The 17,582-nt window shown below is 35.2% G+C and overlaps 2 protein-coding genes across 2 annotated transcripts; one reads left to right on the top strand and one right to left on the bottom strand.

The window, feature by feature from the left end:
• Positions 1-558: 558 nt before the first annotated feature.
• On the bottom strand, positions 559-4,140 carry LOC134265732 (transcription initiation factor TFIID subunit 12-like). Its single transcript, XM_062747954.1, has 6 exons — positions 4,073-4,140; positions 3,764-3,945; positions 1,939-2,169; positions 1,644-1,758; positions 1,202-1,290; positions 559-870 (listed from the first exon to the last, which is right to left on the bottom strand). Exons 3-6 carry the CDS (start codon positions 2,164-2,166, stop codon positions 832-834), a joined length of 471 nt encoding a protein of 156 aa, XP_062603938.1. The 5' UTR covers positions 2,167-2,169; positions 3,764-3,945; positions 4,073-4,140; the 3' UTR covers positions 559-831.
• Positions 4,141-4,313: 173 nt separating this feature from the next.
• On the top strand, positions 4,314-16,274 carry LOC134265744 (coiled-coil domain-containing protein 174-like). Its single transcript, XM_062747965.1, has 11 exons — positions 4,314-4,389; positions 5,334-5,438; positions 7,345-7,445; positions 7,992-8,053; positions 8,212-8,383; positions 9,208-9,306; positions 9,489-9,622; positions 9,967-10,061; positions 13,014-13,137; positions 14,987-15,151; positions 15,428-16,274. The coding sequence occupies exons 1-11, from the start codon at positions 4,345-4,347 to the stop codon at positions 16,228-16,230; spliced, it is 1,905 nt and encodes a 634-aa protein (XP_062603949.1). The 5' UTR covers positions 4,314-4,344; the 3' UTR covers positions 16,231-16,274.
• Positions 16,275-17,582: the final 1,308 nt, after the last annotated feature.

Raw genomic sequence — 17,582 nt, 5'->3', positions numbered from 1 at the left:
TGTCATCATTTGCAGGCCCGTGAATAGCAATTTCAGTTGGGGGGTACAGCCATACATTTTCTGGCCATGCATTGTAGAATTTGTTAACGATAGGGTAACCTGCGTCACCTTTCAGAGTCTGCAGTGGACTCGTCCAAGGATGCTTTGTCGGCGACTGTAAAAAGTTACCTGAGATTCCTACGCAAAGGAAAGCGCGAAATCTCTGTATAGAAACTGTTGCGGCTGCGGAGCTTCACTCATTGTTCATTCGCCGTAAAATAGAATCCAATATTTAACACTTAATATCTTTGAATATACAGATGTTTTCAAGATAAGCTTCATTTTTGTTTCTAGAAATCTTTTTATCTACAAAAATAATATATTTTTGTGTTTTTAAACTGAGTAAATCGATGACCTAGCATCGTTTTAGATAACTCAAGCCCCTCTAGGGCTTGAGTAAAAATTGTTGTCAGTGGATTAAGTATGTTTCAAAATACTTGTGATCAAAGGCAGTAAAATTAAGACTCAAATAATTTTTTAAAGAGATGGTATCTCTAGATATGTATTACAAGAACAAGCTTCATAATTAATGTCACATTTATTTCAAATCTCAAAACATGATGAAAATGATAAATTTTGGTAAAATGACTCAAAAACTGACACAAACAATATTATACAGGAACTTGAAACTGATTCCATCATAGTGAAAAGAATGAATGAAGATTTTGATGTTCAAAAATGAATTTGTAAGTCAATGTTCCAGCATTTGTCTTCTTTCACTTTCAAAATATCACAAGTCTTCACTTCCACATCAAACAACTATCCAGTGAAAATAAGTTTTACTGTTTGAACTCAATATTTCTTGAGAGTTTTTCGGATAAGTGCCATCCTCTGAAAAAAGAAAGAAGGGACTGAGTGTTAAGGACATTATTATTTATCTAAAAAAATCTATATTCATGTACATGAATGTGGATTGTAAAGATATGGGACAGTCATACTTTACTTTATGTCAAAGATTTATTCATGAAATTATTTGAGACTTTCTTGTATCTGGTGAGACTTTGCATCAATGGAAAATTCTCACATTATTCTGATTAAACATTGACAATCTAGGGGGCAAATAAATTATTCATGTCCAGTATATCTTGCAACATAAAAATACTACATGATGAACATAAAGACAAGATATACTGATCGGTGCGTAACACATTTCATGCCTGACCTGTTTATGAGCCTCGGTGGCTGCAGACTTTTTATACGGCTTCAGATCATCCAATCCAAATCCAGGAATCCACATATTCCAGTTACGTTCTGTAAGAAAATACAAATTATTTCAATTAGATAAAAGTTAATCAAAGGGTCTTTTTTTTTTTTAAATAAATTCCCTGCTATTAAATCCTGTATATCAATTAAAGCACAAAAGCCAAGTCTATATTTGAAAAAGATTACATATGAATTAATGAAATTATGTCACTTCATGTAGTACTTTTTATTGGGAATTTACAAAGGACATCATTTGACTACTATAAACATGATAAATTATAATACTTTATTAAAATTTCATTCAAAATTATCCTGACCTTGCATGGAAATCAATAATTTGTCATTTATAGATCACATAAATACATATACATGTATGAAATATACATGTTAGTGTTCAATACCTAAATGTAGTTGAACATCTTTGACGTCTAGTGTACTGGACTTCCTGTGCTTGGCTATTTGACAGGCAGAAGTCACAATGCTGTCTATAAAGTCGTCAGCAATATTCAACAAGGCCTGGAAGTCATTCCAAAGAAAATGTACTCTTAATTAAAATGACTCACATATATATAAAAATAAATTTCAAAACATCAAACAAGTGATTGTAAGATGGCAGATCAAGCAATATTTAGCCTCCCCTTACCCTACCAACTGTCAAATTAAGAGACACATATGTATTTACAAGTTTAAGGTTACCTCTTCCACATCATCGTCCAGCTGTTCCATGGGATCTATCTCCTTGACCAGCTCTTGTAGACGTCTCTTGTCCAGTACCTTAGTCTCAGCCTGTGTGGGAGTTCCCGGGATCGTTGCTGGGATCTGCTGCCGGACTCCTATGGGCTGCTGAATGGCAATCGGCTGAACTGTTGTGGTGGTGCCAATAATTTGTGACCCGTCTGGCAGCTTATTCACAGAGGGATTCATGGCCTGTATATTTTATCAATGAAGAAATTCAGTCTTAAGTTCCTACCTCAAAGTGACGACAAAGTGCAGAGTTCAGAACTATTCAGATGGAGACAGACAGATGAAGAGTGCCATTTCAATAATAACACATCTATCAAAATGCATGTCTTGAAAAACCTAAAGGTACATGTATATGCCTTAAATATTTTTTTTAACTTCATTTGGAAGAAGACATCATATTCCCCTCTGAGTGCAACACTTGATAATACCTTATGCTGTTTTAATAATAAGTGAAACTAGCAGCACAAAGTGCAGTGAGCAGTGCCACCTGACACAGCAAGCTCTTAGACTAACACATGGGCAAAGAGAAAATTCAGACTTGGCACATTGATCCACTGATTTTTTTCCACAGTTGCCTATGGACTTGTAATAAACTGAATGCCTTGATTTAGATTATATTGCAGGTAAAAAGTAGATTAACATTCTTCATTAAAATTTGCCTTTTCCAGGTAACTTTGTTACATGGTTATGCATCTAATATGTATATACATGTATTACTGTATAATAATGCTCAATTAAACATGATTAGTATGTCTTTTGCAGTAAGAAAAATTAGGTGTAACTCAATTTTAAATAAATGAATAGCAGTGATTGGGAAGGCCAAAAAGGTCAATGGGACTATGGCGTAACTGTCAACATTTTTAATGCGCCATTTTGAAAATAAAGAGGCCATCAAAATAATTTGAGGGGCCATTTTAAGAAAAAACAAAATGACAAGCAAATATGAAATGAGAAAGAAAACACGTTTTTAATTAATCGAATCTAACTTTCAATGCAGCAAATTTAAAGGAACCCGCACAGAACATAATTTATCCATATTTTGTGTTAAATCATGTCAAAATTTGGACTAAGCACCACCTTGCCCTACAAATTAATGTTGTAATGGGGACCCGTTGTAATGTACCAAATCTAAGTGCTTCGTTAAACCAGAAGCAGTTTTTGAAGGGCTTCCACCAATGAGATTTGTCGTTAAAAATTGAATGTGCACCTTGGCACCAACATTGATTGATTTAATGCACCATTTTCCACTTCAATGCGACTGTGGCACGTGGCGCAGGCCCTGGAATAGGTATCTTAATCGTTCCAAAGATCAATCTTTGAATATATAGTAAACTTAAAACCTAATCATTTATCTTTACGAGTAGTGACTGAAATGAATTGATTGTATGTTGTTTTATGTCCCATTCCAGAATTTTTCACTCATATGGGGACAACATATTCTGGTGAGGGGCTTAAAATTAGACCCTTATTGAGTACCCAGAGGCATTGTACAGTGAGGGTTTATTATTGTGCCAATCCCTGTCATGACAGTGGGCCACAGTTTTGAAGGTCTCATACGAATGATCCGCAACTTTCACTTCAAACTGCTGAGCACCTGGCAGAACATTTAGTACATATTTTTTTTTTACTTTGGTCAGTCGCTGCCAAAGTTAGAACCCATGACCTTTTTAAACCGGGACTGAAATTGAATAAGTGTGCTAAAGACTTCACAGTTAATCCAGATGCAATTTTCCCATTGCTAAGAAATGTATACATTGTTTCATACATGAATTCTTACCACAAAACGGTTCTTTGCTTAACAAGCTTCTTAAAAATCCGTTCTCCAACTCCAGTAGCAGAGGCAAGTGATTGGAAAGTCAGAGTAAGGTATTGAACCGTAATCTCACATTCCCACTCAACTAGAACTGAATATTCTTTCACTGCATTCTGTCTGTCCTTGAGATACTGGGGGAAAGTTGTCTACAAATCAAATGAGAACTTTACAGTCATATTATGGAAAATAATCTTTTTTTGATATGTTACATAAGATAAATATACTCTACGTTTCTGATATATAAGTAAATGGCAAGGCAAGGTTTTTGCTTACCTGCTTCCAGCTTTCCCTTCTTCAACAACCTCGTCAATGTCATTCACACGCTTTATGAAAGCCGCTTAGGCTATATCGTTTATACAACTGAAAATGAGCTTCAAATAAATTTAACTAATTTTAGTCGGTTTAATGATAAGGTTAAAGAAAAAAGAAAGCATAATTAATTACAGGAAATATATGACGTCTGGATAAAATTTAATTTGCGATTTTAAAACTGAACAAAGTATGAATTATCTTTCTTGAACGCTGCCAAATTGTCTTCATCACTTATGCGTTTGAAAATGGAAGGGAAAAGAGATTTCAATTCATCATCTGTAAGTTGCTAAGAACTGAAATATCGACTGTTTTGTCTAGTCGAATAATTAAAGACAATTCTGAATTTAAAGTTTACAGCTATCTGTCATTCGCACACCTAAAATGTACACCTGTCATTCATAGAGAAATGCTTATTTTAGAAAGTTGCAACTTAGCCTGTTTAGCTCAAAGTGACAAATGCTTCAGACCATAAATAGTAGTTATGTGAAAAACTTTATCCTGACAATGTTTTAAATTGAATGTGGATCATGATCATATCCTGTTTTCTTCCTTGTGGAGACATGAATCTAATGTCCACATTCTAAGAGTGTCTTCTTGACTCTCGGAGTACTCCTGATTTGTACATTATTGATCTTCAATCAATGATGAATCTTATATTCATTATGCCTGAAGCACCTACTTTATTTAATATAATCTGTGTCTTAGGTCAAGCCTTCCCCACAGTATGAATACGCCCCATATTATTGTAAATCGGAGCAGATCTGCTCAGCTCCTAAATGATTTCGAAGAATACATTGAAGTCACCATTTTCGAATCCTTTCAGGCTGTTTCACTGACATTTAGCAAAGTTTGTCCATTTATTTTTTATGTAATGAACCAAATATGTGTTTTGAATGTACAAATACTGAGTCATCCAAGAGTGTTTTCTCAGTTAGTCACTGATCTGAATCTTGTCATCATCAGTGTTTGATACAATTGTGACTGCTTAAGAAACTTAAATTTCACACTTAATGTACTTAATGTACTGTTAATATTTTCACTAACTTAAAATTAACATTGATAAATCTGTCTCAAATCTCGACCAAAGTAAAGTGGCAGAGCTCATCAGTAAATGGATGCTGATTGACTCAGTCCTTTCATAATCACCAAAGACATGTCTTTTTGAATGTTTTATGCTACTTGTAAGATGGATGATATAACAATAAGTTCTTGTTTTTGACAGATCATCGACCTAAAAGCTGAATTATTCAGAAAACAGGAGGAATTCAAAAAGCAGCAGCTACAGAATAAAAATGCCACCACCATCAAGGGAAAAACTGTAGAAAAAGTAAGTATCTCTGTCCCTTTATCATAAGCTAGGAATAACATGTTAAAATATTTTTATTATGTGATACTAGGGTAGGAAAGTATAGGAAAGGTGTAAGCTGTCTGTAAAACAACTCTCATCATTCCGAAATTGAATTACTTGGTTGATTTAGGATCTAGCTTCTAATTTGCAATAAAATTACACATGTTACAAATGTTGGAAAAGTTATTATTGATCATACATGATTTTGAACATTTTACCTACTTAGGCCAAAGTTTTTTTTTCTCTTGGTTTACGATTCCGCCGACCCTATTTTTCCCTATTTACAAAAATAAAAATAATGTGTCTGACTCTAGAAACTGGACTCTTAATCAGAAATTTTCTCGACCAAACGATAGTTTTTATAATTTACAACACATCTTAAACATTCAAATGACCTCCACAAATACAGATTGTCAAACCACATGGCGAGATAGCGCAAGGACCAACCTCGGGGGTGACTCGCTTACAGACTGTTTCTGTACTAATGACCAATGCATCGAATATGCCGTCGGAACTCCTCTAGATTTTACACTTCCGGGTATGAAAAAGTCCATCGTTACAAGTTATACACAAGACGCAAAACAGCTGGACAGCTATCGATGTCATGCCAAAGATGTTGGAGAAGATTTTAGATCTTTTTATTGTCAGATAATTAATTCATGCTGTGAATACAGACATATTTTTACTGTTAAATTGTGAAGTTATTAACTTCTTAAGAAGTCACACATCCGATCCGATAAACATAAGTCAAGTGTAGTTCAATCGGTATGCAGATGAACTTTTATTAGAAAATGAATTTTATATTGAAAACAAAGTTTGAAGAGAAATTAACAAAATTATGACTATGCCAAAAGTCTGGAAATATAATGAGAAGAGAAATTTTAGAAGTTTAAGGTTGTGCTACTATGTAAGAAATGAAAAAAAGAAAGTTTGATAAACAATTAATCTGATAAGAAACTTTTACATTTTAATTGTGGTACACGTAGTAGTAAATTTTATTTAATGTCAATGTTGTTTTATTAATATTTTCTAGAATACTATATACCTTGTAATTGGGGGGGGGATTTCTATTAAGATTCTTTTTCTCTTATTCATTTTTAAATACAATGTTTATACAGAAAAATTATAAAAGAAATGTTTGTAATTTATAAACAATCAGGGACCTATATACTAAGTTTACCTACATACTTAGTATATAGGTCCCTGAAACAATGAAATAGTTTTATAACGATTAATGTGTGCCACATACGCGCCAAGAAGTCTCCCTAAATTTCAAAACTTCTCCCTAAATTCTTTGATGGAGAAATGTCTCCTTACATTTTGGGTCTGGGTTAATTGGTCCCTGGACACACGTATCTTAAGGTAAAAGTTTGTTGTGAAAGCAGTCCATGACTTTCAGAGTTTCCAAAAACTTTTCTCATACGTGGAAAGGTTGACCAGAGAATAGCAGATTCACTTAATTTTACCCGTGCAATGTGTCTATTATGGAAACTCGGACTTGTAAGTCAGAAGAATGAAAACCATCAACAGTAACAAGGCATTTGAATACATTTCAATGCTACTGGAGAAAAAAATATGTCAAGGTTCCAAATTATTTTTATTTTTATTTTTCGACCGCCCAACGCATATTTTTGTGTCAAAAAATCGTAAACCAAAAAAAATAAAAACTTTGGCGTTAGAGAAACTGAAATACTTAGTATGCCCATGCAGATTATAATAGCAACATTCCCTGATAAGAAAACATGCAGGAGTGCAGGACTCATTCTTTGATTATGCACCTTTCTATTAGCTTACATACTGCAAATTTATATTATAAATATATGAATTTCATTTTTGTGACACTTAACCTGTATGTAACATAATTTATATTTTAACTTCTTCACAGAAACCAACAATATGGAGCAAAAAGAACAAAGGTGTATTAGAAAGAAATAGCAAAGATTTAGAAGAGAAAATAGAAGAGGCAAATCAGTATGAGAAGTCAAGGTTAGAGCCAGTTAATGTCAAGGTTATTCTCCATTACTTTATATGACTTGGTTTGTATTTTTCCACATGTTCAAGCATTGTAATTTGTTTATATTTGTTGTGTTAGTGGCACATGACTTGCTAATATTGAAAATTCTATGCTAATGCACCTAACAACCTCTACTATCAGCTTAATGATTCACCTATATCTGTCACTGGCTTACATATATCAAAGTGATAAGGAAGTTGAAGCAGTGCATTTGTTTTGACTCATTTAATGAAAAATTTGCTTTAATGTTTTCTCTTTTGTAAAGATATTTACTGAGTAAGTCTAGAATTATTAGTTTATCTTACTGGGCACATCGATCCTTGGAATATCATATGTTTCATTTTATATCACAAAATTTTGATGCAAGCCTTGCAGAGTTGTCTGAGGGATGAACTAACAACTCTGCATGGAAGATGGGGAACGCAAGACCACGATATTTTTGGTTGGGGTTAATTTCTGTGACACTAGTGCTTAATCAGCCAAGAGCCTGTATTCTTATTAAATATTTATTCTTGTAGAAAATGTTTAGAAGCCAAGGCCAAGTTGTATGAGAAGATAACCCAGGGAAGTGACATTCCAGGTAAATGGAACCATAAGCATTATCATTAATGTACTTGCATATACATGTACATATATTTATACATGTTATCCAGAGTTGTACATAGAAAATATTAAAATCATTGACATTGTATAAATTTTATCATGAAAATTAATTCCATTTTTGTTGGATATATACAGAGGAGGATGGGAGTCAGGTTTACTTGGTGGACTTCCAGAAGAAAGCCATTGATAGGATTGTGGAAGACAGAGACAAGAGGAGGAAGGAAGAGGAGGAAGAGAGAGAGCGACAAGAGGAAGAACTTCTGAAACACGCCGTAGTTCCTCCACCAGCCAATGAAGGCGAGGAATGGTACATTGTGATTTCATCTTTTGATATATTAAATTGAGCATATTGACAGATTTATGTACTCTCTGAATATCAGATCAGAATAAAGTACTAAGTAATTTTTAATTTATTTTCTATTTTCATGAATTTTATTTCTGAAGACCAAAAATTCATAACCATGTATTTTATGGAATTAGAACAAATTTCTGAAGTCTTGCTTTGAAAATATTTTATAAAGGTTATATTTGACAGTTTAAATCTTTTATTATGTGCCCGAATTTTTTCGGGATGCATATTGTTTTTGTCCTGTCTGTCTGTTTATCTGTTTGTCTGTTTGTCTGTCTGTTGTCAACTTAAACCTTCGCCATAACTTCTGAACCGTGAGAGATGGAGACTTCATATCTGGTATGCATACTCCACTAAATTAGCACTTTCAACTGACACCAAGGTCAACGACCTTTTCACCTTGACCTTTATGCTAAAAATAGCTATTTCGAACTTTCGCCATAACTTTTGAACCGTGAGAGATAGAGACTTCATATGTGTAATGCATATTCCACTAATTAAACACTTACAACTGACACCAAGGACAATGACCTTGTGACCTCAACTGAGACTTATATGCTAAAAATAGATTTTTCGAACTTTCGCTATAACTTTTAAACCATTGGAGGTAGAGACTTTATATTTGGTGTGCATACTTCACTAATTAAGTGCTTTCAAAGGACACCAAGGTCAATGACCTTGTGACCTTGACTGTAATCTAAAAATAGTTTTTTCGCACTTTGTTGCCGCCGAGCGCATAGTGTTTCACAAACACATCTTGTTTATCTATGATTTACGTTCAGGGTGGATTATGTTGATGGGTTTGGAAGATCCCGTCGCTGCATGAAGAAGGATCTCCCAGAACTGATGCAGCAGGACAAAAACATCCATAGAAACAACAGGTGCTTGTTTATGAACAACAAATTTTCATTAGTTGAGAGTGCATTGACATAATTATAAATTGAAATAAGTTTGGATATTCATGTATGATAAAATATATCATGTTTTAAGAGCTGCTTAAATTTCAAGATGAAGACAAAAGCCAATCTGAATTTTAAGGTAAGGTGTGATTATGTGTTTGCAGTGTGAAGGTTGACAACAGAACAGCTGAGATGGTGTCCAATGATATGTACAAAGAAATGCTTCGACAGAAATGGGAGGAGGAAGAGTTAGCGGCCATGAATCAGCCAATCCACTACTCTAATGTCCAGTATGATGGTGAGACAATATACGTACAACAACCATATAAATATATAATATACCCCAGCTGGTTTATTTGACAATATGAGGATGATGCATGCACTTAATTCTCATGGTCAACTCATATTTGGGGAGGGGGGTTTAGAATTTTTTTATTTCATTAGAATGTTAAAACTTTATCATTTTCAAAAGAGTGTCTTCTGCATAAAATTTTGCATTTTTCAAAAATCTTAATTGTGTAACTGTTACTATTTTATAAAATACCTTACAAGGACGAATATCAAATCTTTTGAAAGACATGCATTAAAAAAAAAAACATTTTGAGACACTGTCCCATTACAAACTTTGAAATCTTGTTACAGAAATCAGAAGCCATGGTGTTGGGTTTTATCAGTTTGCCAAAGATGAGGAGTCAAGAAAGGAACAGCTGGACACACTCAAAGATATGAGGGAAAAGGTTGGTAATCCATGACCCCTGAACCCTGGGTCGGACTAAGCCCCTTTTTGCAAAAAATAAATTAAGTGAATCTTTCCTGATTCTGTTTCCTAAGACAAGATACTTATGATCTGTAACATTTGTACTTTATTCCCTTTTTTTTAGCTCACCTGAGCTGAAAGCTCAAGTGAGCTTTTCTGATCACATTTTGTCCGGCGTCCGTCTAGCTGTCCATCTGTCTGTCTGTCTGTCTGTAAACTATTCACATTTTCGACTTCTTCTCAAGAACCGCTGGGCCAATTTCAACCAAACTTGCCACAAAGCATCCTTGGGTGAAGGGGATTCAAGTTTGTTCAAATGAAGGGCCACGCCCTCATTCAAGGGGAGATAATTGGGAATAAATGAAAATTTGGTGGCATATTTTAAAAATCTTCTTCTCAAGAACCACTGTGCCAGGAAAGATGAAACTTATGGAGAAACATCCTCAGGTAGTGTAGATTCAAGTTTGTTCAAATCATGACCCCCAGGGGTAGGGCGGGGCCAAAATGGCTGACCAAAGTTTTACATAGAAATATATAGGAAAATTCTTTAAAAATCTTCTTCTCAAGAATGACAAAGCCATAATTCGGGTACCTGTAAAGTGCGAAACGAAATAAAAACGAAACGAAACGAACTGAAACGAAACGAAATCTGCCGAAACGAAACGAAATCTACCGAAACGAAACGAAACGAAATCAAAACGAAACCTGCCGAAACGAAACGAAACAAAACTTTTAGAATGTTTATATGGTGTATTTTTTACTTCATATGAAATTTATATAGTTCAAGCACCACAGGCAATTGTTTCGCTTCAAGTTCCTACATAGGCGTCGGAAGGAAATTGAAAGTTGTGGGGGGGGGGGGGGGAGGCTTAACCAACAAAAAGGTAAACTCCAGTTTTCAATGCCTATGTAATATATATCTTTGCAAGAAAGTGGGGATGGAGGCTAACCCCTCCTCCCCGCCACTTCCGACACCTATGTAATATTTTTTAATATCTTACTGAATAATTTACCTACTTAAAAATGACATCGTTTGCTTCGAGAGACTTTTTACTTGTCAGTTAAATAGTTTAAAACGTCTATGGTCAAGCCTCTTTATTGCAGACCACTCCTTTCTTCCTCCAAAATTACCTCGATAAAAATAGGACCGTATGTACGTAGAAAGGATACACAAGATTTCGGTTGGAGTTACATGTATAATAGAACAAAAAAAACCCAGACACCTTGGAATGGAATACTAAATACTCTAAGTCTCTGGTTTATCCTATGTTTTAAGACATTTGCAATACAACAGTACAGTGACTTTATTTCGACCCGTACATAAACGAGCCTTTACATGTAACACATCAATTTTGATAGATATGTTGAATCTAGATAAATAAGGACTGAAAATAAGACTAAGATATAAAAATTAGAAAATAATGCACATATTGAAACTATACATGCGTAGTACGCTCGTGCATATTTGCAGCTTGCAAACACGTAAATGCATCATTAGACTGAGAAGGGAGCATAATTTATCGGTAATTAAATTTTATATTAACAAGTGCTTGAAGTATATGAATTTTATTTGAAGTAAAAAAAAAAGTCCACATGTAGTTACACATTTATAATTATATACATGTACCTTGATTAAAAAAAACATTTTGATAGTGTTGTTTCGTTTCGTTTCGGCAGGTTTCGTTTTGATTTTGTTTCGTTTCGGTAGGTTTCGTTTCGTTTCGGTAGATTTCGTTTCGTTTCGGCAGATTTCGTTTCGTTTCAGTTCGTTTCGTTTCGTTTCTATTTCGTTTCGCACTTTACAGGTACCCGCCATAATTCATCATATTTATATGGAAGCATGCTCAGGTAGTGTACATTCAAGTTTGTTCAAATCATGACCCCCTGGGGTAGGGCGGGGCCAAAATGGCCGATCAAACTTTTACATAGAAATATATAGGAAAATTCTTTAAAAATCTTATTCTCAAGAATGACAAAGCCATAATTCATCATGTTTATATGGAAGCATGCTCAGGTAGTGTAGATTCAAATTTGTTCAAATCATGACCCCCAGGGGTAGGGCGGGGCCAAAATGGCCGACCAAAGTTTTACATAGAAATATATAGTAAAATTCTTTAAAAATCTTCTTCTCAAGAATGACAAAGCCATAATTCATCATATTTAAATGGAAGCATGCTCAGGTAGTGTAGATTCAAGTTTGTTCAAATCATGACCCCCGGGGTCAGGGCAGGGCCAAAATGGCCGACCAAAGTTTTACATAGAAATATATAGGAAAATTCTTTAAAAATCTTCTTCTCAAGAATGACAAAGCCATAATTCATCATATTTATATGGAAGCATGCTCAGGTAGTGTAGATTCAAATTTGTTCAAATCATGACCCCCAGGGGTAGGGCGGGGCCAAAATGACCGACCAAAGTTTTACATAGAAATATATAGGAAAATTCTTTTAAAATCTTCTCAGGAATGACAAAGCCATAATTCATCATATTCATATGGAAGCATGCTCAGGTAGTGTAAATTCAAGTTTGTTCAAATCATGACCCCTGGGGGTAGGGCGGGGCCAAAATGGCCGACCAAAGTTTTATATAGAAATATATAGGAAAATGCATTATAAATCTTCTTCTCAAGAATGACAAAGCTATAATTCATCATATTTAAATGGAAGCATGCTCAGGTAGTGTAGATTCAAGTTTGTTCAAATCATGACCCCCCCCCTCCCCCGGGGTAGGGCGGGGCCAAAATGGCCAACCAAAGTTTTACATAGAAATATATAGGAAAATTCTTTAAAAATCATTTTCTAAAAAATAGCAAATCCATGATTGGTCATGGGACTTCTTTTGGATTTAAACTTTACAATAAAAACCTTTTTCTACCTTTTCCTAGCCTTAGTGCTCAGGTGAGCGATGTGGCCCATGGGCCTCTTGTTCTTAGACTAAAGATGAGAGGGATCGTAAAGAAAAAGTCAAGGAAAAAAGAAAAGCCATTATGGAAGCCAGACTGGCCAAAGTCAAACAGAGGAAAATGAAAAGGGAAGGCATTACAGAGCTTCCTGGAGGTACAAGTCAAAGCTTTGTTGTAATAACTGGTTCATAGGATATATGCATGTATATTACTGGATGCAATATTTATTGGATGTTTGTTTAAATTCTTTCAAAAATACGGAAAATACATGACTTTCTTATACCCGGTACACTAAATACAGATAACCTGTGATGACTGAAATTATATGTATATGAACCTGTATTTGTACATGAACAAGCATGTTACTGTTCCATGATAATTAGGGCCCCGCAAGGATTTGCGGGTGCCCTATAGTAATCACTCTGTCTGTCCGTCTGTCTGTCTAGCTGTCTGCCTGTCCATCTGTCACTCTTCCGTCCTCAAATTTTCTGTTTTTTTCTAATAACTTTTTTTTATGGTTGCCCAATCAAGTTCAAATTTGGTATGGTAGTTCAGTAGGCAGAAATACAGTGGACCCTCAGATATCCGGATGCTTCAGTATCCAGACGATCTTTCAACGGAACGAAATTTTTAAATGTTATTTTGTCTTATTTAAGTGGTGATTCAGATATCCGGATGCTTCACATATCCGGACATATTGACTGGGAACCAAAGCGTCCGGATAAATGAGGGTCCACTGTACATATTTTGATGCTAAGTTTGGTTCTCTATGTCCCATGGTTTGGAGCTGGGGTGGTGGGGTAGATTCCTTAACTATGCATAAGAATGAACGGGCAACTTTTTTTATGGTTGCCCAATCAAGTACAAATTTGGCACGGTAGTTCAGTAGGCAGAAATACATATTTTGATGCTAAGTTTGGTTCTCTATGTCCCATGGTTTGGAGCTGGGGTGGTAGGGTAGATTCCTTAACTTTTTATAAGAATGCATTGGCAAAGAGAGATAACTGCTGAAGATGTTCCCATTGTAAACTGAATGCTGCTAGGAGTCCCTTGGGATTAATTAGCTTTCCTCCTGAAGAAAATCCAGAGCATTATCTTTATCTGTCACATTGAGATTAATTACCACCTCTGTCTGCAAATGAAGTTTGTTTTGAAGTTAAATCAATTTGGAATGCTATGAACACTCTGAAATGTGGATTTAAATATAAATTTTTATTATTTATTTTTGTTTGATAGTTATGATTTCATTGAATTCTAAAAAAAAGAAATAGATTAAAGAAGATTTTTTGATTTACTTTTTTTCACTTTTTTCACTTTTTTTTTAAATATATTAATTCAAGAATATTATTAATTTTTAATGTAGTTGTATAAAAACCCCATTCTATCATTAATACTGAAAAAGTTCTTATTGTAAATTTAGAAGAAAATGATGAGAGAGGTACAATTAATCCCTTGGGATTAATTATCTAGCCTGCTGCAGAAAATTTAGTAGGCTTTTCTTTATCTGTCACTTTAAGATTAATGAAAACCTTTGTCTGCAACTGCTGTTTGTTTGAAGTTAAGGTCAAGCCTTCATGATATTTGCATTCATTGAAGGCTGGCATTTTATATAACACAAGCTTCATAATTGTTTATATATACATTCAATGTTAAGTTGTTCTTTACTGCCTAATGTAAATACAAGGATATTATTTTCAGGTTTTTGAATATTCAGGAATTATCTTGAAATTTTAAGAATACAGTTGCTGTTGCTTATTCTTCGTACATTTATTAATCATTCTGTAAGCTGCACCCTATTAATTCTACCCCATGGCGGGGCCCTTGCTGACTGGTCAGTTTTCTAGTTTGCTCTACCATGTTTGGAGGATTTAAAGGGTTTTATCAATTGAAAGTTGATTAACTCAGATAAATTAATAAAGGGAAAAAAAACTCTCAGGAAAAGTCATTTTTTACAAAGTATTGACACACAAATAAGGTATACGTTGTAAATAAATATTTTGTAGAAAAAGAAAATGATGAAGATGACATAGGACCCAAACTCAGTGAAGCAGCACCTGAAGACAAAAATGAGGAGAGAGACTCAGTAAAAAAGGAACCAGAACTGCCAACCAGGGACGAAAACATCAGACGTGCTGGGACTCAGAGGGAGTGGGATAAAGGCAAGGAAAGTAAGTGTGACAGGGCCAGAAAGTAGTACTTATCAAAGGACTTAAGGAAGACAAGGTGTAAATTCTGTCTCATAATTAAGTGGAACTTTCTTTACTTTGTTAAATCAAAAGTTGGTTCTTGATACATTTTACTTTTCTTATAGAGAAACAACTTGGATATAGAGCATAACTCTGTAAATTGTGTGTATGTATATGAAGGAGGCTGAATTATGTTTGTATACTTTATTTTTCTCTGTTGAATATACATGTAACGTTATTTCCTTGTTTGTATTTCAGAACTATTCCCCATGTCAAGTGAGCAAAGATACTTTGAAGACAGAAGAAGTGAAAGAATTGCTGAATTTGCACCCCCATCAATGTATAAAGATAGTGACAATTCTGTTGGAAATAGGCTCAAAACAGACATTGTGGTGTCAGGCCCAGGGCATTCTAAGACAAAAATAACCGAAAAACAGATTGAAGACTTTTTGTCCCAAGAAAAATTGAATTCCCAACAAAATATGAGTTTGAACTCAGAAGGTGTTTCTCCTAACAATGCAATCAAAACCACAGACGATAAGTTGTGGCCACCTGAACAAGTGCAAGATATACCCCTTCCACAGACTAATCCAAGCTTATATCTGCCAAATACGGGCACTGTGAGTGGACAGACACAGAGTGTACATCAAACTATTCCCTTCTACCCACCCCCACAGTTTGCCCCACAGGGGACCTTCGTGGTCCCAACAAATGTTCCACCACCAGGGTATATGTATGGTCAGCCAGGAGTACCCTCTTTTCAGCAGTGGCCCCAGCAACCTCAGTGTGCAGCTTATTATCCGTCTGCTACAACTGTAAGTTATCCCAGCACAACCATGTCTTCTGTACTCCAACAAAATCACAGTACTGATATGACTGGAAGTCAGACAATGATTAATAGTGATGCTACTGTGAATTCTGACAACTCTACGCAGCAGGTAACAAAACCTGTCAGGTATAACATTGTTGATCCACGTTTGATTCAGAATGAAGAAGTTCTGGAATCCACCCCACAAAATTTTACACCAATGTCAGAGAAAAGTGAAGAGTCCAAGAAATAAAGACGAAGGAATAAACTCAAATGTGATATTTAGGTTTTAATGCTTATTGTTATAGGCTATTTGCAAAAAATAAATGTATTAAAGTTTCTTTTGTATTGTGTGACTATAACTAAAATGCATATTGCCCACACAGGCCGGTGTAGCATAATATTTTGATACCGCGATATATTGAACCCGGGTTCAAAATATCGCATAATATTTTGAACCCGGGTTCACTTTTTCACTGCGATATATTGAACCCCCTTATAAAATATTGAACCCCTACCTTTTTCATTCAAGAGATAGGGGTTCAAAATATTATGGCCATAAAATATTGAGTCCCCCTGCCCATTTAATTTTACAGGGAGGGGGGTTCAAAATATTATGGCCATAAAATATTGAGTCCCCCACCCTTTTAATTTATGGGGGAGGGGGTTCAAAATATTATGGCCATAAAATATTGAGTCCCCCGCCCTTTTAATTTATGGGGGAGGGGTTCAAAATATTATGGACATAAAATATTGAGTCCCCCTGCCCATTTAATTTTACAGGGAGGGGGGTTCAAAATATTATGGCCATAAAATATTGAGTCCCCCGCCCTTTTAATTTATGGGTGAGGGGTTCAAAATATTATGGACATAAAATATTGAGTCCCCCTGCTTATTTAATTTTACAGGGAGGGGGGTTCAAAATATTATGGCCATAAAATATCCAGTCCCCCGCCCTTTTAATTTATGAGGGAGGGGGTTCAAAATATTATGGCAATAAAATATTGAGTCCCCCCCCCCGTCCTTTTAATTTGTGAGGGAGGGGACTTGATCTTTTATGGCCATAATATTTTGAACCCCCCTCCCTGTAAAATTAAATGGGTTGGGGGACTCAATATTTTATGGCCATAATATTTTGAACCCCCTAGCCTCCCTCATAAATTAAAAGGGCGGGGGACGCGATATTTTATGGCCATAATATTTAATTTTACAGGGAGGGGGGTTCAAAATATTATGGCCATAATATTTTGAACCCCCCTCCCTCACAAATTAAAAGGACGGGGGAGGTCAATATTTTATGGCCATAATATTTTGAACCCCCTCCCTCATAAATTAAAAGGACGGGGGGGGGCAATATTTTATGGCCATAATATTTTGAACCCCCCTCCCTGTAAAATTAAAAGGGAAGGGGGACTCAATATTTTATGGCCATAATATTTTGAACCCCCCTCCCTGTAAAATTGAAAGGGAAGGGGGACTCAATATTTTATGGCCATAATATTTTGAACCCCGGGTTCAATATTTTATAGGGGGGTTCAATATTTCGCAGCGATATTTTGAACCAGGGTTCAAATTATCGCGGGGTTCAATATATTATATGACACC

The sequence above is a fragment of the Saccostrea cucullata genome, unplaced genomic scaffold, assembly GCF_032062105.1.
Source record: "Saccostrea cucullata isolate Sc308-1 unplaced genomic scaffold, CSIRO_AGI_Scuc_v1 ctg1232, whole genome shotgun sequence".
Classification (NCBI taxonomy): Eukaryota; Metazoa; Mollusca; class Bivalvia; order Ostreida; family Ostreidae; genus Saccostrea; species Saccostrea cuccullata.
This window is presented reverse-complemented; position numbering and strand designations above follow the sequence as displayed.